General features: G+C 46.0%; 2 protein-coding genes across 3 annotated transcripts in view; one reads left to right on the top strand and one right to left on the bottom strand.

The window, feature by feature from the left end:
* The window catches only part of MMEL1 (membrane metalloendopeptidase like 1), a 47,927-nt gene extending 43,130 nt beyond the window's left edge, over positions 1-4,797 (top strand). For both annotated transcript variants that reach the window (XM_024207888.2, XM_024207889.2), the window contains 4 exons: positions 28-93; positions 2,747-2,842; positions 3,539-3,615; positions 4,698-4,797. In XM_024207888.2, coding sequence (XP_024063656.2) covers positions 28-93; positions 2,747-2,842; positions 3,539-3,615; positions 4,698-4,797 — 339 coding nt within the window. The remainder of the gene's footprint in view (positions 1-27; positions 94-2,746; positions 2,843-3,538; positions 3,616-4,697) is intronic.
* A 5,180-nt stretch (positions 4,798-9,977) lies between these two features.
* On the bottom strand, positions 9,978-20,201 carry PRXL2B (peroxiredoxin like 2B). The gene is made up of 7 exons (XM_024207898.3): positions 20,117-20,201; positions 18,643-18,847; positions 17,279-17,330; positions 16,432-16,495; positions 15,762-15,837; positions 13,877-13,995; positions 9,978-10,172 (listed from the first exon to the last, which is right to left on the bottom strand). The coding sequence occupies exons 1-7, from the start codon at positions 20,177-20,179 to the stop codon at positions 10,146-10,148; spliced, it is 606 nt and encodes a 201-aa protein (XP_024063666.2). The 5' UTR covers positions 20,180-20,201; the 3' UTR covers positions 9,978-10,145.
* Between the last annotated feature and the right edge of the window lie 1,543 nt (positions 20,202-21,744).

Raw genomic sequence — 21,744 nt, forward strand, 5'->3', positions numbered from 1 at the left:
GGTAAACAAACAATTGCTGTGTTACAGGTCAGTGGAATAAGCACGCTGGGAGAGAATATTGCAGACAATGGAGGAGTCCGACAGGCTTACAAGGTAGCTTCTTAAAATACTGCGAGTTGGTTTTTGCAGGAAAGCCAGAAATTGGTCCGAGCCAAATGTGCTTATTTTCATGAGGATGTGTTGGGAGTTACGGGCATCACTCCTGGGACTGAGAGGTGAAGTTTAATACCCTACCCAGGCAAAGTGCCCTGTGCCATAGGGAATTCAGTGAATGCCACTGCATAACACTGGTCAAATGACCAACGCCCCGAATAGGATCTATGCAAGCACGCCCATGTGGATCCAATCACAAGATCAAAAGTGACCACAGCTATCCTCATTATCATTATCTGTAGTGCCTAGGCCCAAATCACAGACCGGGGCCCCACTGGGCGAGGTGCTGTGCAAACAGGTCAGAGGAACAAGCAGTGTGGGAATAAATAGACAGCGAAGAGGGTGAAAGAACCTGCCTCTCGACACAGCCCATCGGACTGAGATGCTTGCTTCAACTTCAATCAGCTTGTCAAATGGTATCTGTCACATGGCAACAGAGCTTTCATTACTTAGCAACATGATTTGATGATGATTTTTAAAGCACAGCAACCTTTTTTTTTCCCCTTCTTTCTCCCCCCCCAGTTTACTTTTCTTGCACTTTTCCTCCTGAAACTAAATGAAACACATGTCAGGTGTGATAGGGGAGACATCAAAGCATTGATAGAAATATTGCATTGCTATCAAAGAAATACGGATCATATCTGTAAACAGTCTCTGCCCCCCAAAGTCACAGTAGAATCCAGCCCCTGAGTTGCCTCTGTTACTTCCCTCGCAAGTTTTATACCCTTTAAGACAGTGACACACAGAAGTTTCCTCCATCTTGTTGCTATTTATTTTGCATGCTCCTCTGGAGCAGATTGAAAATGGCACTCAATATATTCTATATATCAACAGCAGCCTGCCCCTTCCCAAGAGAAGTGTTCTCAATCCTGGAAGATATTTTCAGAGCAAGAGAAGGTACATTTGACATTCCAGGGGATTCCCATCCCGCTGAGAGTGGGGCAATTCAGCCTAGCCTGTCCACCTTCTTTATACACACTAGATATCCCGCTGTACGTCTCACTCGCTGTCCTGCAACAGCCAGGACATGTGCCACTCCAGACACAAAAGAGACCTGCTGTATCTGTGCCCCCCCTCTGCTTCTACACACAATGGCTGCAGATATGAGTACTGTAGTCACCAGTCTAAATGCTCCTTCCACGTGGAGAAAGTGTGGGATTGTGGAATGTAGTTACTGACATGAAACAGTTCTAAAGTTGTGGTAACTATGATCTACCTGTATCCCTATTAAAGGGATAGTGGGTGGAGATATGGGGTCAGAGTTAAGGATGTTTGTGTAACCTTGCCTCTGAATTCCTTGATTTTTCAAAAAGATAAATATTCTGAATATCTGAGAAGCCTTTAAAATTGAACATTAACTTTGCTGTAGAACACATTGGAAATATGGGAAACAGAGTGGCCTGGTGGTAGTTAATGGCCCCTACAGTTCAATCTTCTGAGATTCTTTGCTATGAAACTTGTATTTTCACCGTTCACGCTACCTTTAAAGCCTTTTGTCTGGGAATATCTATGTGAGTGAGAGGATATGGTAATAAAATGTTCAGATTTAACTGGCATGAGACACATTAAATTGTCTTCATTATGTCAATGGACCTAAAAAAAGAAAATTGGCCAATTAGCATGCAACAGTAACAGGTAATGGATTTAACTTTGTTCAGGGTTATTATCTGCTATTTTATGAGCAGTTACCTGAAGAGAGAGAGACAGAAGTGAGGAGGAAATTTAACTATCTGCTTTCCTTTTCCTTCCATGGTCATACGGAAAAGTCCCGGGCACTCTGCCACTATGCTTGTATTTCAAACCACAATTACGTGCATGCAGTCTACGTTGATTGCTTTGAGCTACATCTACGTTGTCAGATGAATTGTTGTCAGGGCTTTTCAGAACAGTAGCATGTGTCCTACGTTGCCATTCTTGTTTGCTGTGGAACGTGTGGTGAATCTCTGGTCCAGCAGAGTGCTGCACCGTACTGTGCCACCTTTCTGGAGACTTGCAACAGAGCTCCTGATAATTCATGATCATTAAAGATAAGTCTTTTTAAGGTTAGAGATGTTAACCCAAGTGGGCTGCCCAAATTCAAAGCCAAGTAATTACATATGGCTGATCTAAAATCCCACCTGCAGTTCCATTTGGAGTTATTTTTTAAGAACATAAGAGCAGCCATACTGGGTCAGACCAATGGTCCATCTAGTCTAGTATCCTGTCTTCTGACAGTGGCCAATGCCAGGTGCCCCAGACAGAATGAACAGAACTGGAAATCATCAGGTTTTTCTTGTTTCCTCACCAGTTAATGCGCAGCAACACTCCAGAAACTGTTTCGGCCCAGAGGTGGCTGCTGATGTGCAAAGTGATCTCGCTGTATTTCTATATAAATCTAAAGTTTACAAAGCCCGTTAGGATGGAAGGCTCTTTATGAGAATAAATACAAATTGCTGCTTTCTAATAAAAACAATTACTAAAGTGTCCAAGGTAAAAGGGAGCGGGACCAGGCCTTTTCAGGCTGGATTTACCCTATCTGAACAGTGACATTCAGAGTAGCCATCGTGTCTGAATGGGGAGGCCTCTTGCTAAATGAACTTGTGATCATTTATAGGCCTATTTAAAATGGCTGGAACACGAAGGGAAGGAGCCAAAGTTACCAGGACTCGACCTGACTCACAAGCAACTTTTCTTTCTGAACTTTGCCCAGGTAGGAACCCATTGGCTTTTGCCGAGAGTTGCATGAAAATATAAACTGGATTATAACGTGCTGAAGCTTAGGGACAAAGAATGTGTCCGAATGCTCTTGAGCCTCGCCCACCTGAGGAAACGCCCTCCTACGGACAGGGCTTGTCAGCAAAGGGTCCTCTGACCCAACGCTGAAGATGGCTTAACTATTAGCATCTTTTCAACACCTTCACAGAAAGAGCATGATCGACACCTGGGGGAACATGGTGTAGGGAAGATGGGGCTTTGGAGAAAACTGACTCCCCAGGACAGGAGGTTTCTAGAGGACAATCCATGGTGTTAACATCTCTGGGGCCTCTCAAGGGCTTGACATCTTGGGTGAAAGTCAATGGCAAAACTCCTATTAACGTCAATGAGGGCACGATTTCAGCAGTTGCAACTCCATCTAAATCAGGGGTTCTCAAACTGGGGGGTCTGGACCCCACAGGGGGTTGTGAGGTTATTACATGGGGGGGGGTCGTGAGCTGTCAGCCTTCACCCCAAACCCTGCTTTGCCTCCAGCATTTATAATGGTGTTAAATATATAAAAAAGTGTATTTAATGTATAAGGGGGGGGTCACACTCAGCGGCTTGCTATGTGAAAGGGGTCACCAGTACCTTGGCCTGCTAAATTACCCTGCTCTTGATCCATGAGTTTTTAATCCTCTTCCTTGTATAGGTGTGGTGTGGTTCCTACAGACCTGAGTACGCCAGCCAGTCTATAAAGACAGATGTTCACAGCCCTTTGAAATACAGGTGAGTCGTAAGGACTTGGGCTAATACTGTATAACCTATTTCACCCCCTCACTGCAATGTATCAGAAGGAGAGCGCATGCTTAAGCTGTTTTACGCAGCTAGCAACTGCTTGCTAATGCTTTAACACAATCCAACTGGATTAACCCCCTCCAGGCACATTTCTGCCAGAATTCCACCACCTTAGACACACCTGAAAAGAAACACTCCCGTATTGAGCCCAGGGAACTTGGCCGCACTGAGAAGCAGTACGCTCCTTATCTGCATCCCACCCAGAACCTGCCATGGATTAGGCAATGCAGCAATAAACCAGCCTGCAAAACTCCTGCTATTGCTTCTTCGATGAGTCCCCAGGCATTGTTTTTAAAGTCTGATTCTCCACCTGAAAGAATAATTCTCTTGCATCATTTCACTGGATTGTCTTCAAGCTGGGTTTAAAACTAACTCACTCACTCTTGTCTGTATGACTGAACATCAAGGGAAGGGGGGGGGAGGGTGTATGTGTACACACGTGTATATATTTGAAGAAGAATCCTGTAAGGAAGAGTCACTTACAGAATAGAGCCCCAGTACGGCTGTGAGCCACTTGACTGTGGATCCACGCAGGCACAAGTGTCTACCCATGTCAACCTCATTGCTGGAGCAGGACCTGTGTCTAGACTGTACCCAGTGGCCGTGCTTGACAGTGGCTGGCTGCTCTTTGCAGGCATCTGAGGACCATCCCTCTCCTTCATGGAGTTTGTTTCAGTGGCTGGGCTCCCTTTGGCCTCAGCACTAGTTGTGCCACTGAGGATGCTGCATCTTGCCTTATACCTAGATCCTGCAACAATCCACCCACCCGCAGACCCACTGGCTCCGTGCGGGATCAAAAGCCTGCCAGCACGAACCTGACTGCAGAATCATAGCCTTAGACTGTATAAGCCATCTGGGGTAGAGACCATCTCTTAGTGTACGTGCCCAGCACGATGAGGACCTGATTAGACCTCCAGCTCTGATTCTCTCAAGGACATGCTTACGTTCTTTTCTGCACTGTGTCCCCCAAAGTACAAATAAACCCCTTTCTTTTACTCCCTTGTGTTGTCTAGGGTGATGGGATCCTTGCAAAACTTTGAAGCTTTCTCTGAAGCATTCCACTGTAAGAAGGGCACAGCCATGCACCCTGTAGAGAAATGCAGAGTGTGGTAGCCAAAACAAACAATGATGCTGATAATGCTTTGACTGCACAGTCTAAAAACTGAACTCGTGTGGCTACCTGCTGAACAGTTCTAGCCAGTGACGTGCCTGATGTTTTCCTGTGCAGTGACAGCCAAGGTTAATGGTGCAGCTACTGTAGTCAGAATTAAAGAAGCTACAGCTGACGGGCTTTTGTGGTTCGGCTGGAATGTACGCAGGCATCTCGCACTGTTGTCTGACCGGGCTGGATTGAAAGCGACCGTGTGCTTCAGGAGAAAAATGACTGTTTCAAATGACATCCTGACTGTTAAGATACCACATCAGGGTTACAAAGACTAGCTCTTTAAAAAATAAAAGCAGCTTTATTTTTCAGCAAGGAATATTCATTTTAGTATGTCTTACACCTAACGAATCCTTTCGAGATTCAGTAAGCCTGTCTGACTTTTCACTGAGTTAATTATTTTTCAATATTCTGATTCAGTTTCTAGTGCACTTCTCCCAAACCCAACGGTAGAGCTAGTTAAACTTGTGTGCTGTCCATGTAACACTGTCTGCTCGCACCTCGATGACTGCTTTGTTGTAAGAGATTGTAATTTGTCTTGATATTTTACAAGGTGAGCTGTCTGTTAAAATACCTACTGGCTGCTGAGTTCAAGCAAAGCTGAACCAGTTTTTGCACTTCTTGTTTTGCTCTGCTGGGCAAGTTTAACATGATCTCAACGCAATGAGATGTAAAGAACTTTTAAAAGAGGAGATTCTCTAGCATTGCCAAGTTCAGAATTACATGGGTCTCTTCCTCCCTTCAGAAATATATTTAAGAGGATGCTTATTCTTCCATTAAGGGTAAATATTTAGAATATTTTAGTGGCAAAAGCTTGTTGCTTAGTGTAAACAGCAAAACATTTACACAGGGAAACAATTATCTATTTTTAATCCTGGGCTTTTTTATTTTGCTATAGTCTGCTTTTAAAGATTGGATGTCATTACACTTTAAAAATGCACAAGTCTTGTTAATTTTTATATAAATAAAACTTGTACTGCAGCAAACTGTTCAGGCATTTATCTGTAGAAACAGGTCTGGATTGCTTTCTTCCATGAATGCTAAAATTTCAGAGTAACTAGTACTGAAATGGTCAATCCTTTATATTGGACTTGAACATTCTTCATTGAAAATGTTTAATTTTGGTATATGTACCACTGGAAAGCAGGATACCACTTATTCTTCATAATTTAACAACATTTGGTATTCCTTATCTTAACAGATGTCAAACCAAGTTATTAATTCACTTAGTATCTATGTAATGCATAATTAAGATTAATTTTATTTTTATGGAATGCGACTTACATCCAGGGTCAGTAGCGTTTTGGTAAGAGTTCTATTTTGTGGTTGAGTGTCCATCTAGCAAGCAAGTTTCATTAACAAAATTAATTAATCCCCTCACCCCTTTAAAAAAAATAATCTTAGAACAATCTTCAAATTTAAAGTCATTGAGTTAAAAACAAAAGAAACTGATGCATGCTGGAATTCACTTCATTAAATCAGCACTAATTACCAGTAGCAGCTTTATACTAGAGAGAAGTGTCTAGTTGTCACTGAGCTATTTTACTATTTGACAGTAATAGTGTGGTCTTACCAAATGAAGTCTGGATAATATTTGCATGTACATGTAATACATTACCTTCTCCTGGCAAAATGAAGTTCATCTAAAAATTAAGAGCCGCTACTACAGCAGAGAATCCCAAATTCATTTATTTTGAATTTCTAGATTAAGGAGTTTATTTAATGACTAACCTATCTGCCCTTATCCCCTCCCTCCCCAACTCAGAGACCTTGTGCTTTCTCAGGGTCTAATCTCTCTCCTATGTACCACAAAGTCCACGGGAGTGGTGTATAGAAGAGAGAAAGCCTTTGTAGTAACATGGGCAGTTGCCTTCCCTTATGTCTGTAAGCAACTGGTGCCATTAGTTAGGGCCTGATCCTCAAGATAAGGTGATAGTGCTCAGCCCCACCTAGGACGGTCTATGCACGCTGGTATTGCAGGGGGTATAAACAAGGACAGGATTAAACCCTTAGGAACATGCTGCTATTCACTGAGCATGGGCTATTTTCATACTTAGCTGTATTACGTACCAGATCTCAAACAAGCATGACCATATACATTAGAGATGCTTGCTCAGGCAGAGAGAGAGTGCATACATGAGACTGCTCTCTAAAGCTCCTGGTTTTGGTATTTATATAAACATCAGCTGGAGAAAATGGGGGTTTAGGACCCAACCCTGTACAGTGGTAGCTGGAGTGTTTAGACCTAAATGGGCTCTGCAACTAAGAAATGAAAATCTACAACCAGATTCAAGCCATTAATGAGGCTGGTAGAATAAAATGTCTTTGAAAATCTAGCTTGAAGTGCCTAACTCCCACTGGAAAAAAATAAATAAATGCAAGTTATGAGCCTAAATATATTTGAGGATCTGGCCTTTAAAGCCTAGAGACCTTTGAAAAATCTGGCCCCCGAGTCTAGAGGCATAAAACCAAACAGATGAGTCTAGAAACAAGCTTCGCTAGCTTTTTTTGAAAAAAAATTTGCCTCCCCCCCCCATCCTGCTGTAGGATGTATAAAACAAAACCTTCCTCGCTGAGTCAGTGACCTAAAAAGTCTACTTACTGAAATGACAGCTGCAGATGCAGAACCTGGCCACAGGAACTCTCTGCTGAGGTCTCCTCCGGGGTAGTTTTCAGGGAGAAATCATTTGGGCACCTCTGGGATTTACTGAAGTTTAACATAACACATCTACTTCCCATCAGCGAGTAGCTGAAGGCACTTGGTCACTTCCAGTGAGGTAGGGCTTGTTCAATTAGCTTAGATGGTAAAATACTGGGCATGGTGAAGCATTCACCTACCAGGATAAAAATCAGTGTGTATTTGGCAAGTTTCAATTACCCTTAATGTTAGGAACCTGGATCTCATTTTTTCTTGGCAGTTAGATGTTCAATTAAGATAAAGCAGATGATTAAACACCCTAAAGGTGGTTTAGTTGGAAGAAAACAGGAAGGATAGCCCCTTCACTTGGTAAAATTAAGCACCAAGATATAACACATTTGTTAACTCCTCGGTTAACATGCAGTTCGTATGCCTGGTGTATATTAAAATTAGATTCCATTTCTAATCAGCACTTTGTGACTCAATCTACAATTGGAACCATACAGCATGCTACAGCAGCTACAGTTTAAAAATTAACCAGATCTCTTATTCTCCCATTTTATGAAGTTCCAGGCCAAGTATTCAGACCTTTTCTCCTCCCCGCAATTAGAAAGCTATACCTATACAAAGATCAAGGCACTGGTATAGCACAGAAGAAGTCTCAGCTCTGCATTACAACAGCTTGCAAAATATTTTCATTCACCGTTTAAAAAACAAAAAACAACTTCACTGCTTCTTTAAGACTTTGCTTTGAAGGTGGTAGACGCCTGAGTGCTTTTCTGCTCTGGTGATAAATTAACCAGAATTGCATGGATGATGCAGTGTAAGATTTGAGATATTCATATTCTGACAAGAGTGGATGTTTCTAAAAAGATCTGCTCTAGGAATTATTTGGGGGAAGCCCATGGCTTGTGTTATCGAGGAGGTCAAGACTACAGGATTACAATGGTCCCTTCTGGCCTTTGGAATCTATGACTAGACAAGGTTTGCAATTGGTCCTAGTTCAAAAGTTGTAACCTCTTCAGGGTAGGGACCTTCCCTTTGCAGAGTGCTATGCATTGCTATGGCAAAGTAGAAGAAGTATCACCCTCAGCTTTTGACAGGGGAAATGCTGTATATGTTTTGCTGTGATCACAAGAAATTAACCTACATCATATTTAAATGTGCATCATTGATGTGTACAATAGTCAAGCTAGTCTTTCTCTAAGTGTTTCCTATTTCTACACTGTTTTTAATGAAATGACTAATTACAAAGAAGTGTTAAGTACTCTGAAAATCAGCTTATTAAATCATTTGTGTACAGTTGCAGGTAGAATAATAGTCACTTTATTTGTCATGTTTATTGTCCATCTCCACTTACTCACCTTTTCCAAACCAGGAAACCTATTGCAATTAGTTCACACAACAGAAAATAATGAGGACAGTTGAAGGTTAAACTCCAGTGTCAGCATGAGACTCCTACTCTTGGGTGTGTCTGCAGTTAGAATATGGCTCTTTAAATGCACCTAGTTGACCCAATGGCTGACCTTGCTCCAAGCACTTCAGCGAATGCACACTGGCTTTAGGAGGAGGAAGGCATCAATGCTTCTCTGGGATCTGGCATTCTTTGCTCCTCACAGCCTGGATTTGATGACCAGAGAGGCTCATGTCCTGGAGTTTTCCTGGGACATAAGGATTATTCAGGGCTAGTGTTAAAGTTTCATCATTAGGAAGATCATGAGGGATAGGTAGGGAGATGGAAGGTAGATAGGGCTGCTGGGCTTTCCTCAGAGTCTTTTGAATGGCATGTGGTGCCTGTTAAATATTATTTACCTACAAAATCTATTTCTCTGCACCAAGGAAAAAAATCTTGAGTCCACTTTACTGTAGCTTAGGTTGAAGCTACAGTAAAGTCTATTCAGACACCAGCCTCAGATAGGAAGAGTACAGAGTCTTAGCTCTTTTATTAAATGAAAGAGCATGCGGTGTTCTGGGTGCAGGCAGCAGCCTGATCTCCACCTGCTGGTGCACCCCAGGGTATGTATTCCAACAGCCTACTTCAGCTAAGACGCTGATTCAAGCTGCCATCTGACCAAGCTGACACTGGCCCAGCTTTAGAAGTGTGTTCAGGCACTCTGCCCACAGTCATCTGTAAGGCTCTTCTGTTTTAATGCCTTTAAGAAGGGTGAAGTGTTAACACAGATGGATAAAGTTAAGCCATCACCACCTGCTAACGAAGTGTTTCTGCAAAGCAGGACAAGTGTAACGTGGGTGGAAAGGACTTCTAACCAGGGAAGAAAGCGAATAGGGGAAGTCTACAAACTATTAGCACTGGCCATGAAGCAAGAGAGGCTCTCCTTGTCAAAATCCTCAGACAATACTCTTGTTCACACCTACTGGTCACCTGATCAAAATGATCCAATGAGAAAGCCACCATACTAGCTGTGATTGGTTACAACGTTGAGCAACAGGGAAAGCTTTGTTATGCTTGTCCAAGACAGTCTGACACAGCACTTTGCTTTAGGGCATTTACTCACACTTCAGTGATTTGGCCATTATACAAAAGTATGAATATAGATACAGTGGGGTGAGATTACAGCAGCTATGAAGCAGTAGAACAGAGAAGGTCACCACATTGGCTTCTTTCTTGCTTAAAGAAAAATTGCTCCCTGCTCCTCTCCATCATCTGGTACAGGCCTCTTCATCGCACTGTAGAGACAGAGTCATTGGGTTAGCAAAGTGGCTCCCTCAAGCCCAAGGGGAGACGGGGCAGGGGAGACACCCAGGAAGTCCTACACAAAAGATTATTTTGCTCCTTTTACTTCTCTACACTTGTCCTCCTTTTCTTCTAGCCTGTCTAAACCACTAGGTTAGACCCCAGCTTCATCTCATGGCCTCCATAAAGGCACCTGTACCTGGAATCCACTTCTGAACCTGAAAAACCAGGCTTCTTCCACCAGGTCAAACAAACCCTAATCCACCCTTCCTGGGGCTCCCTACGTGGGTTGCTTTCCTTCTCCCTCGAAGCACAAAGACCCTCAAGCTGTGCACTTTCATATGCAGCAATGATGGCTGCCTTTGGCTTCCTGTTTGTCCACTTCCTGCAGGAATTCTCTCTCAGCTTATGGGTGCAAACCATGGGTACATCTCGTGTGCTGTACAAACAGAGCAAGAGGTAGGTGTCTGTGACAACTGCAATACTATCAGTCTAGGATTTGTTATTCTACTCAATAGAACTGATCCTGGAGTAAAGAGTCTTGGCCTATTTCTCCAAGAACACAAAGAAGTAGTTTACACATTTTATCTCATTTGCAAGAAAACCCCAGAGTGGCTACAAGTTCACAATAACTAGTGGATGGAAGGAAATTAGAGTTTTGACCAAGGAAGTTATGAACCCGTGTTTTACAGGCTGTCTCTCTAGTAGATCCTTGTTGAGTTGCAATAGCAGCCTAGTGTCTCAGACAAGAGACTAGAGTGCACGTATCCCGAGAAAACAAGGGGAAGCGTTTGGGGGGAGGAGGAGGAGGAACTGTTCTGCCCTGGGGCCCAGAATTGCTGTCGCCGGGCCTGAGGAACAGTTCAGGTCAGGGGGCAGTTGCATGGTTGACAGTGTAGTTACTGTGGAACTTAATGATTCTGCAGAAAGGTGCCATTAGGGGCAAGTGCCAGAACTGCTGTTCCAAGTGATAATTAACACACCAGGGAGGGGTTTGTTCCAAGTCACCACAGCACATGGACGTTATACTTGATTTTCCATACACGTTTATTAAGCCTCCCACTTAGAGGAATCTTTCCATCTGCGAGTGAGTCTGTGCCAGCATAGCCAAGTATTTAAGCCCAGCCAGTCATCTGCCCTTCCTTTGAAATCCCTAGTCACACCATCTCCTTTTAGGCCTACTGCTGGCTCGGCCAGTCTAAAAGCACCTTCCTCTGGTAATTGGAAGCACTGTAGGTATCAGTGAGGCTGCTGCCATTAACCTTATGGGACAAATTTGTTGGAGGGCATTGACAGCTTAGCCTCCCAGTCACGTATACTGTCTCAGGGGGAAGGCACTAAAGTTGATTGGTCCTTTCCTCTCCTACCCACACACATCTGATGAAGTGATGTTTTTTTACCCACGAAAGCTTATGCCCAAATAAATCTGTTAGTCTTTAAGGTGCCACCAGACTCCTTGTTGTTTTTGGATACAGACTAACACGGTTACCCCCCTCCCCCCGATAGTGACTGTGTGTGGGTAGTCAAGTAACTGTTCTACCCACTCCTTGGAGAGCCTGATTTCTTTGGAAGTCAGGCACCAAGACTTCTCTTTGGAAGTCTTGGATGCTCAGCAAGAGTTAGTGGCACCTACAAATCTCAGCTGCAAGGGGCTATTTGAGCTACTGCTACAGAGATCCTGGGGACAGTTTAGGAACAGGCAAACTGCATTACACTGTGCTCTGTTCCCAAAGAGCATTAGCCTTAAGAGCTGCCCAGTGATTTCCAAATCCTCTTTAGCAGCAAGCTGATGGGAATCTGGCTGTCCTTGCCACACCTCTGCTAGAGGGCTTTCACACACAAACAGCAAAGAGAAAGCTGGCATAGTTACCTGTTTTCCCTTTGCTGTTTGTGTGAAAATTGGTAATCCAGTAACGGTTAGAATGCTGACCCACTAAAAGTCACTAAGGTTTTGTGTTTTATTAAAGTTAGCTATAAAAAAAATTAGGTAAAAGTACATACCTTGGAACAGTGCGAGGGAGCTTTTCTTTGGAAAAGGAGCTGACATCTAAACTCCCCATAAACTGGACAGAAAGAGGGCCCCTGGAAGTCTGGCTAGTGATTACTCAAAACCATCTCAGACTGTGGGTAACTATATCTGGAACGTCCTAAACTTATTGCTTATGCCTGTGTATGCTTAATATCTATTTGTAGTTTTAAATACAAGCACGTTTACTTGTATTAAATCATTTTATCAGACAGAAATTGCTGGGTTCCCATGGATTTATTCCTGATACTGCCTGGAGTGAAACAGTGAAGGTACCACTGCTTTGGGTTCTGAAACCCCCAGGTAACAGCATGAGGACGGCTGGAGCCTCTCACAGATCTAAGGGAGGGGGAGGAGACAGACAGTCAGCTCAGGACTGCAGCAGGGGTGTTTTAGGAGGAAGAAGCGCACTGGAAGCCAGGAGTCCCAGGCTCGAGCCCCACCCTGCTCCAGAGCTGGTTGAATAAGAGGAAAAGTTCATAAGGATTGAGTCCCCTTTTTGAAAGCTCAAGACATTTTGCCCAGATTGACACTTCCTCTGTGCCTCATGCTGCTCACCCAGCTCTCCCCTCCCGCAAAGGGTCTGAAAAGCACATGGAGACTCTTGGGTAGAAGTGCTCCTTTGAGCTGGATTATAAGGCAACAGTAGCTTTGCTATAGGGAAGGCACAGATTTAGCCCCCCTCTTGCTCTAGCTTTGCCAAAGATCCCTGTAGAAGCTCCATTTCTGCTCGGGTCCAGACTTCAGAGGAGTCACGGTAGTGACTAGCAGCAGAACATGGTCCTGGTCTCCATATTAACCCTCTCTGGAGGACACAGCAGGGCTCTAGGTTCCAGAGGGCGTGGGGTGGAAGTGCTAGGCCACCTGGTCTGTTTTCATTAAACACAGACACATTGCCAAGGATTCATTCAGGCTACATTTCCCCCACCCCCTGATTTTTTCCTTGACTGCAGTAGATCCACTACTTTTCAAGCATCTCTATGGGAGTGTCTTGACTCTGCTAGCGAACAGAGAGTGAGGGCTTGTCTACATGAGCAGCAATGCACACTACACCCAATGATTACTGAAGCGCACTAACAGGACTGTACAGACCCTGCTGGAGGGCACTAAAGTCCCCTAGTGTGTTTTAATGTAGTCCTGTTCAAAGTGTAGTCTCTCTTGGCAAACAGGAGCAACACCTACTTCCTGTTATCGGGTATGAAAGAGCACCATGTTAAAGCACACCAGGGAACTCCGAGCACGCTCCAGCAGGGTCTACACTGATCAGTCAAAAGCAACAGAGAGTCCTGTGGCACCTTAAAGACTAACAGATGTATTGGAGCATAAGCTTTCGTGGGCTTGTCACATGCGTCTGACGAAGTGGGCATTCACCCACGAAAGCTTATGCTCCAATACATCTATTAGTCTTAAAGGTGCCACAGGACTCTGTTGCTTTTTACAGATCCAGACTAACACGGCTACCCCTCTGATACTGATCAGTCAGTGCACTTTAGCAATCACACGTCTGGAGTGTGCATTCCTCTCCCCTGGAGACGAGCTTGGTTCGTTGTTGGTACAGTGCTCTATTTTAACTAGAGCTAGGTAAAGTTTGGAGTGAGGTGGCTCCAGCAGGTTCCTTCCTTTTTAAAATGGTAGCTCAGTTTCCAGCATTAGAGGAACAATAGCTCTTACCTGAGGTTTCACGCCCTCTTTAACACTTGCCGAGATCCCAAGGCTTTTGATGATTGTTTCCAAGGGAACATAGTCACCAGGTGAATCCTGTATAAAGTGCAGGAGCAACTTCTCTCCACCTGAAAAAGGACAGAATGTATTTAAGGTCATTACAAATGACCAGCATTGGGCAGCAAGGCAGAGAATGTATGTAGCCTTTAATAAGGGGTCACTGATTGACAGCCTGTCCCGTCCACATCAAAACTAGAACAGCTCACGTGCACCCCAATGAGAGAGTGAACCACAGACTGCAAAACACTTTAGGGGTGAGAGATCAGATTGCCCTCCATGCCCCATTCAAACCTTCGCAATCTCAGGGCTGAGTCTACACTAGAATTGCGACAGCAGCAGACGCTCTATGCCGATGGGAGAGAGCTCTCCCATCAAATTACTCACCCCACCTCCCCGAGCAGCAGTAGTTATGTCAGTGGGAGACGCTCTTCCACGAACATAGCGCTGTCTACACCAGTGCTTAGGTCGGTGTAACTTACATCACTCAGGGGAGCACCCCTGAGCGACTTAAGTTATACCGAAGTAGAGCGCTAGTGTGTACAAGTCCTGTGTCTGCAGTGACCTGTACTGACCCACGCTCTCATGTGAATTCCAGATGCAGCAGTTCTAGGGTAGCATGGGGCTTTCCTAAAGCCTGTAGGAAGACTGACGTTTCCAACAATTACAAAAACCTAGCGTCACTCCTGGGTCGGCAAACAATAAATACAGGTGTGTTCATCACAAGTGTTTGCCAGCTCCCCTTTGAGAAGTCACTCAGAATATGTTCTGCGGCAGAACGGAGAGCAGTCTGACATACTAGTGTGACTTGAGACCCAAGCAAGAACTTTGACTTCGTAGAGGGCTATTTTATTAAAGAGGAAGCAGCATGTTCTGTACTCAGACATTCTATACATCCAACTGGGACAGGTGCACTCTGGATTTCCTATTGCTTTACACTCCAGCATCTAAACATTATGTTAGCAACAACGTTTGTTTTCTGTAGAAGAGGCAGCATTTTAGCTACGGGTTTTTTTAAAAAAAAAAATTAAATTTTGTTAAGAAGAGTGTTTTGAGAATGCTTTCTACCATACTGCCACCAGGTGGTAAGAGCTGGACCCAACTCTAAGAACTGGAGAATGCAGCATTAGAGAAAACTATGACATGTTGTGGATCAGATCTCAAAAAAGGCTTAAGTACGTTCAGCTACAGACACCACAGCATGGACAGCTCCCATTGCAGAGATGGGCCAGGGCTCTGCATTAACTCCACTATTTGGGAGGTACCAAGTTTCAGCCAGAAGAGATTTCCCTGCCAGGCAGAGCCCTTGTATACTCTTGTTAACTGCATACTTTCAAGTACAACTGAAGTCAAATGCCTGAACCGTTATGCAGGCCATGGACCTGCCAAGCAGTGCTGGGTCAAGGGTTAGTCTTAGTTTGTAGGCAGTAGGAAGAACTAAAAAACACTTTTCCAGGATCTGAGAAAGTATAAAAGTGACTTAACTGGCCTAACTAATACCATGAAAGACCCCATTAAATAGCAGAGCGTTAGCAAGGATGGCATCCATTCGTGACCAACTGATACATCTAACTACTCAGATGCTTGCCTAGCAGTTTTTCCTTTGTCAGGTTTCCCCACCACCCCACTCCATTATCTGCAAAGCCTCCCCACCCTAAACCCAGTTGTCTTGCCTTCTTGAGGCAGGATTTCAATGTGATGGCTTCTAAAGCCTTCTCCTGGCATAGGCTCTTCGACCAGCCAAATTGCTCCAAGCAGGTCATCTAGAAATGTGTCTCCTTCACCAGCTATGGCCAGTTACCTGATAGTTTTGACAGATGGATTCACATTTATTTACCTTGACTGACTATTATTGTTCCTCCACTCTGCAAGAGGTCACCGCTGAAGTTGCCTTGGATGCCGTCCGCATTTGCCTGAGGGAAAAATAAAGCCCAAGTCCATTGCAAGTGTGATACAAAGGCCTCATCTTGAGGATGCTCAGGGCCCTCTCAAAACCCACTCAAGCCAGTGGGACAGAAGGGTCCCAGATGTACCCATTGAAGTCCTGCGAGTGCTCAGCACAAGTCTGGTCAGGCCTTTAGAGCAGCGGTTCTCAACCTTTCCAGACTACCGTACCCCTTTCAGGGGTCTGATTTGTCTGGTGTACCCCCAAATTTCACCTCACTTAAAAACTACTTGCTCACAAAAATCAGACAAATACAAAAGTGTCAGCCACATTATTGCTGACAAATCAAGTACTCTCAACGTATAGTCATAAAATATATCAATTAGAATATAAATATGTACTTACATTTAGTGTTTATACTGCTCTATAGACCAGTCATTGTATGAAATTTTAGTTTGTACAGACTTCACCAGTGCTTTGTATGTAGCCTGTTGTAAAACTAGGCCAATATCTAGACGAGTTGATGTACCCCCGGAAGACCTCTGAGTACCCCAGGGGTACACGTACCCTGGCTGAGAACCACTGCTTTAGATGGTGCATTTCCTACTATCTAGGATCTCACCTTCGTGACAACTTCTCGAACTGGTTTCCCCAGAGCAGCAGGAACTATACTCAAGGCATTGTACCTGAGGGGGAAGAAAGGACATGTTGGTTATCCTCTGCTGCTCTAATTCAGCTGAGTCAATGGAGCTACACTGTTTACACCAGCTGAGGATTTGACCCCAATAATTAAGCTCTCAGAGAGATCTGCACTCATTACATGCAGCTTGCTATTGAATGTTGTCATATTAGCCAGGGGTTCTCCAACTTTGTTGTCTGAAGGGGCTTGCAGGACAATGAAGTTACTACATGACCCCATGGTGGGGCAGAGGAGGCTGCAGCCCGAGCCCTGCGACCCTGGGTGAGGGGGCTGCACACAGGGGAGGAAAAGGAGAAAGTTGACTTTGACTCATTGTAACGAAGACCCTAAGCACCACCACGGATCCCTGTGGTTAGTGCGTTCCAGCACACCAGCACAAGCTAGCCAGAAGCCACTGAGCTCAGGATCTCGCTCGTATGCCCAGGCTTTTAATTTGATCCAAGCCTTGTATATTTGCCTAGGTCTCAAACCAAGTACAGTCACTTAACCATTAATGGCCCCCAGGGTAACGAAGCGACAGGCAAGAGCTGGCGCCCCAAGTGGGTTTGTACTGAGGGAGCCTTGCAGTTTGCCACGTGGCAGCCCTTTCCCACAGGAGTCAGAGACCATTAGAACTACACTGGGGCAAAGCTGTCTTCAGTCGGAGGAGTGGGTGCTGCCTTCTGCTAGAATGGGCCCCAGCCATCTTAGCTACGTCCCTTCAAATTGCTTTGATTAAGGGCTGAGGTTCTCTTAGACTGGGGACAATAAGTCAATAGGAGCCACTCACCTTTTGAAACCCAGGTCATGGTAGCACTGCTTAGTCTCATCAAGATAGAGTTCTGGGGAGGGAAAAAAGGTGAGGTTAACACAACCAGGGTAGATGTGCTGTCTCAGCAGTATTTGTTTTATGACAGTCTGCAAAAAAAAAAAAAAATCTCAGTAGCAGCCAGCCAGCAAAGCAGCTCATAGTCAAAACACGACTAGTCTCTAGAACAAGCGCACAAAATAGCATCATCATCCAGCAAGATATTGCCTCAAACCTAATTGTCTCCCCCCCCCCCCCCGCCCATGACTATAACAGAAGACAGCTTCCCTGCAAGCACTCCAGACACTTCACGAATACTTGTGCTGCCAGGCACACACCCCTGTAGTACCTAGAGGCCGTCAGTGGCGTTGCATGAGGATCCATGGCACAGAGTTTTATACTGAAGAAGGGTGTGGCATGAATGTCACTCAGGAGACTGGTCCAATGGCTGGGCATGGAGGCAGCACATTCTGGGGTATGGACAGAGGGGCGAAAAGAGGGGCACTCAGAAGTGTGGTGGAGCTCAGGCAGGAAATCAGGTTCTGCAGAGCTAGTCAAGAGTGGGCCAGATCTGCAGATGCAGGTAATCAGTGGGTGAGAGGCAATGGGTAACAGGCAGCCAGAGACAAGCAGGTGACTTTAAGCCGCCTTCACAACCCCCAGATCCTGGCCCCAGCACTGCACCCGGCTGGCCCTAGTACAAGTTAGCAAGCTAGCAAAGATGCTCAGCTCTGAAGTCTGGGCTGGCAGTCCCAATTTTAGAGGCTGGAGAAAGGCATTTGCTGGACAGTGCTGGAAGCTGAAGTTATCCACAGAGCATGTACAGCAGGCTTCCCCATGCAGCTCTTCCAGTCGGGCTGGGGCTGGTTCTAGAGGACATGCCCCAGGGGCAGGGTAGACTCCATGGCCACCATGTCCTCGGCCTCTCTGCTGAGACTGCCAGCAATGCACAGGTTTCCTCCACCTGGTTATGCAAGTATAATTTAACCTTCCAAGCAGCTGCTAATGCCAAGCCCGCTGAAGGGAACTTTTTGGAGCCATGAAGTACTAATTACACCTTGTTCACGTCCTTCAACTCATGACTGCCTGGCATACACAGGAATGAAATACAAGAACAATTCTAGCATGGAAAAGGGGGTGTTACCATGTCAGGAGGGCAGGCTGGGTGACTTGGTCGTCCCCTCTGGCCTTGAACTCGCAGTCTCTGCACCCCAGGTTTTGCATTAGCACAAGGATGAATAAAGGCTCCTGTACCTTGCTTTCTGAACTGGGTGCAGCACTTCCCCAGAGGAGACAGGAGAGCTCAGAAACTCTTAGAGGGCGAAGTTCCCATCCCCTAGTCCTACCTCCTTTGAAGTAGTTCCCATCGATGAACTCCTGCAGGCCTACGCTCTCCGGCCCGACACCGATCAGGCAGACATTGTGACTGTCCAGCAGCTCTTTCAGTTTGCTGGTCTCCTTGGCAATCCAGCGGCAAACCTGGCAACCAAACCGCCGCAGGAAGAGCACCACACATGGCTGGTCCCGCCACAGGGCCCGGAGCTCCACCACCTACGGAGAGGCATTACCGGTAGCTACAGGGCCAGCACCAGGAAAGCATCCTAACACTTGTTGCAGAACTTACAGGTTATAGCAACCTCATCAAATTGAAGGGCTATCGTCCATTGGCAAGCTCATCAGGCAGTTTGTTTGAAGAGTTAGGAGGCGTTTCCAGGTACAGTATTAGAGGAATCGTTATCTCTGTCCCCACTTTGTGGTTTATAGCCATGTTGTCTGGTTTTAGAGAGAAGTGGAGCAGAGAAACATGGTGTGAAAGGCCCCCACTGACTATGCCCAGGAAACCATGACAAGGCCTATACAGAAGAGGCCCAATGGTCAAGTATACTCAGCCCCCAGCATTGGGGCCAAACGGACAGGGAGTGCTCAGTGGGAGCTGGGCATTGCAGATAACCCTCTATTTGTGGGGCTAAATGAGAGCGGAGCACTTTTGAAAATCTGGCCAGTAGCAGATAAACTGATGAGGTTTCTCTCTGAAAGATTAAAAACCGAGTTTGGAGGATGCTCACTCCTAGGATAAGGCAAGTGGTTTTTTTTAAAACAGGAAGTGTTATAATAACACGGACTCGTGTCCTTTCCACTTGGGGTGGAAGGAGATAATTAATTATTATTATGAGTCTGAAAAACAAAACAAGAACCACCCACCCACCCCCATCAAACAGGGCATTTAACAGAACCTGCTGAGGTTTATTAGGGACACATGATCAAGATCATTACTCTGCTAGAGTGAGATAAGGCCCTGCTGTATTAGTTTTAAAGTAGGCCAACACAAAGCTACAGCTGGCTGAGAATTAAGATGGTTGGCCTGTGCAAACAAGCAAAAAAAAAAACCCACCGACCACAACATGATGGTAGCAAAGAGATTTAAGGCGTGTCTAAGGTGATCAAGAGTCTTCAGAAACAAGCAGCATTTTCATAACTGATTATGAAACATTGTCACTGCGTGTGTCTGTCTCTCGCGCCCCGCCCCTCTAGTTCAAAGGGGTTTTGTCACGTTTCCGACGCGGAGAGCTGCCTTGCCTGGCCCGGAGGGCAAGAGACGGGGGGCAGCGGGAAGGAGACCGGCTGGACTGACCCTAACCGGGGGAAAACCCAGGGACCCCTCGCGCCGCAGCAGTGCAAGCTCAGGGTCCAGCAGGGCCCAGCCCTGGGGAGCGGGCTCGCTTCCCGGGGACTCCTCTCCCCCCAGCCGTGCTCCCCAGGGCCGGGAGAGGTGGGGACCCCCCATCCCTGGCGGCTGCCCCCCAACCCCGCCCCGCTCACCTGCCCGCTCACTGCGTGTTTCAGCGTGTGGGCTCCCACTTTGGCGAGATCCACCGCGGCCATGATCAGCTGCGCCCGTAACGCCCCCGCTACGCCCGCTCCCAGACGGTCTCTTATAGCGCCCGGCAGCGATCAGCTGCTGGGGCGGGCACACGCGTGACCCTGCCGGACGGGGGCCACGCCCTTCTCATCTCTATGCGTGAGCTGCCAGCCAATCAGCGCCTGCGACAGGGCGAGGCTCCTCCCGGGGGCGGTACGGGCGGGGCTAGAGACAGGTGCGTCAAGGAGAGGGGCGGTGCAAAGGTGAGCAGTGCAGGGAGGGGGGTTGTGCAATGCATGGCTGGGGTGACTGGACTAAGGGGCGAATGGAGGAGAGATTGCAGAGGCTGAGCTGTGCCATGTCCCATGGGGGAGGCAGGGGGGGTCATAGACCTGGAAGGGACCTCGAGAGGTCATCTAGGCCAGTCCCCTGCACTCACAGCAGGACTAAGTATTATCTACCATCCCTGACAGGGGTTTGTCCAACCTGCTCTTAAAAATCCCCAATGATGGACATTCCACCACCTCCCTAGGCAATTTATTCCAGTGCTTAACCATTACACACATTGAATCTATTTCCCCATGTTAAGTATTCTCACACTTCTTGTCAAACTGTCTGTAATGGGCTATCTTGATTATCACTACAGAAGTTTTTCCTCTTAATTAATTAGCCTCTTAGAGTTGATAGGACAACTCCCACCTTTTCATGTTCTCTGTATGTGCATATATATCTCCTTACTATATGTTCCATTCTCTGCCTCCGATGAAGTGGGCTGTAGCTCATGAAAGCTTATGCTCAAATTAATTTGTTAGTCTGTAAGGTGCCACAAGTCCTCCTGTTCTTTTTGTGGATACAGACTAACACGGCTGCTACTCTGCAACCTGACAGGAAGTTTCTCCTAATGTCCAATTGAAACCGCCCTTGCTGCAATGCAAGCCCATTGCTTCTTGTCCTGTCCTCAGCGGGATGCAGGAGCTTGGTGAGGATACAGAGTGCGCTGGCTACAGGGCTCTGCACAGCACCCCTGGCGAAAGGAAATAAGGATGTCGTGGCTAAACCATGTAGAAGGTAGTTGTAGAAGGATTTGTGCAAAATCCACAGGGGACTGAAATGAGGGGGTGCAAGAGTTCAGAGGTGGACAGTTTTGCAAAGCAGTTGCACGGAAGTGTGTGTGTGTAACAAGAGGGGCCAGAAGTGAACCTGTCCAGAGCAAGGGAGAGATGATGCAAAGGCACTGTAAGGTTGCATGAAGGAGTCTGTGCAAGGCCCGGGGTACAGAAATATCAACACACACAGTGGTTAAATCACGAGCACGGTTATTAATACTCGGTGGGCGCTTGCACTTTACCCTGCAGATCATTCAGGGCTTGGTTAGAAGTTTAACCCAGTGGAGGCTTCTGTGTACACGTCTGGCTCTGTTGATCTGTTTCCTTATTTCCTTATAAACTACGATACCCACATGAGGAAATAAGGAAACAGATCAACAGAGTCAGACGTGTACCCAGAAGCCTCCTACTGCAAGACAAGCCCAAGAAAGAAACCAACAAAACTCCACTGGCCATCACATACAGTCCCCAGCTAAAACCTC

This window comes from Terrapene carolina, unplaced genomic scaffold (assembly GCF_002925995.2).
Source record: "Terrapene carolina triunguis isolate 2854851 unplaced genomic scaffold, T_m_triunguis-2.0 Scaffold714, whole genome shotgun sequence".
NCBI lineage: Eukaryota > Metazoa > Chordata > Testudines > Emydidae > Terrapene > Terrapene triunguis.

What these genes read in the sequence shown, in the direction of transcription:
- PRXL2B (XM_024207898.3), bottom strand. Translation starts at nt 20,179, where the DNA reads ATGGCCGCGGTGGATCTCGCCAAAGTGGGAGCCCACACGCTGAAACAC. An exon ending in AACACGCAGTGAGCGGGCAG is followed by an intron (nt 18,848 to 20,116) that starts GTGAGCGGGGCG and finishes GCCTCTCCGTAG; the next exon opens with GTGGTGGAGCTCCGGGCCCT. An exon ending in CATGACCTGGGTTTCAAAAG is followed by an intron (nt 16,496 to 17,278) that starts GTGAGTGGCTCC and finishes CTTCCCCCTCAG; the next exon opens with GTACAATGCCTTGAGTATAG.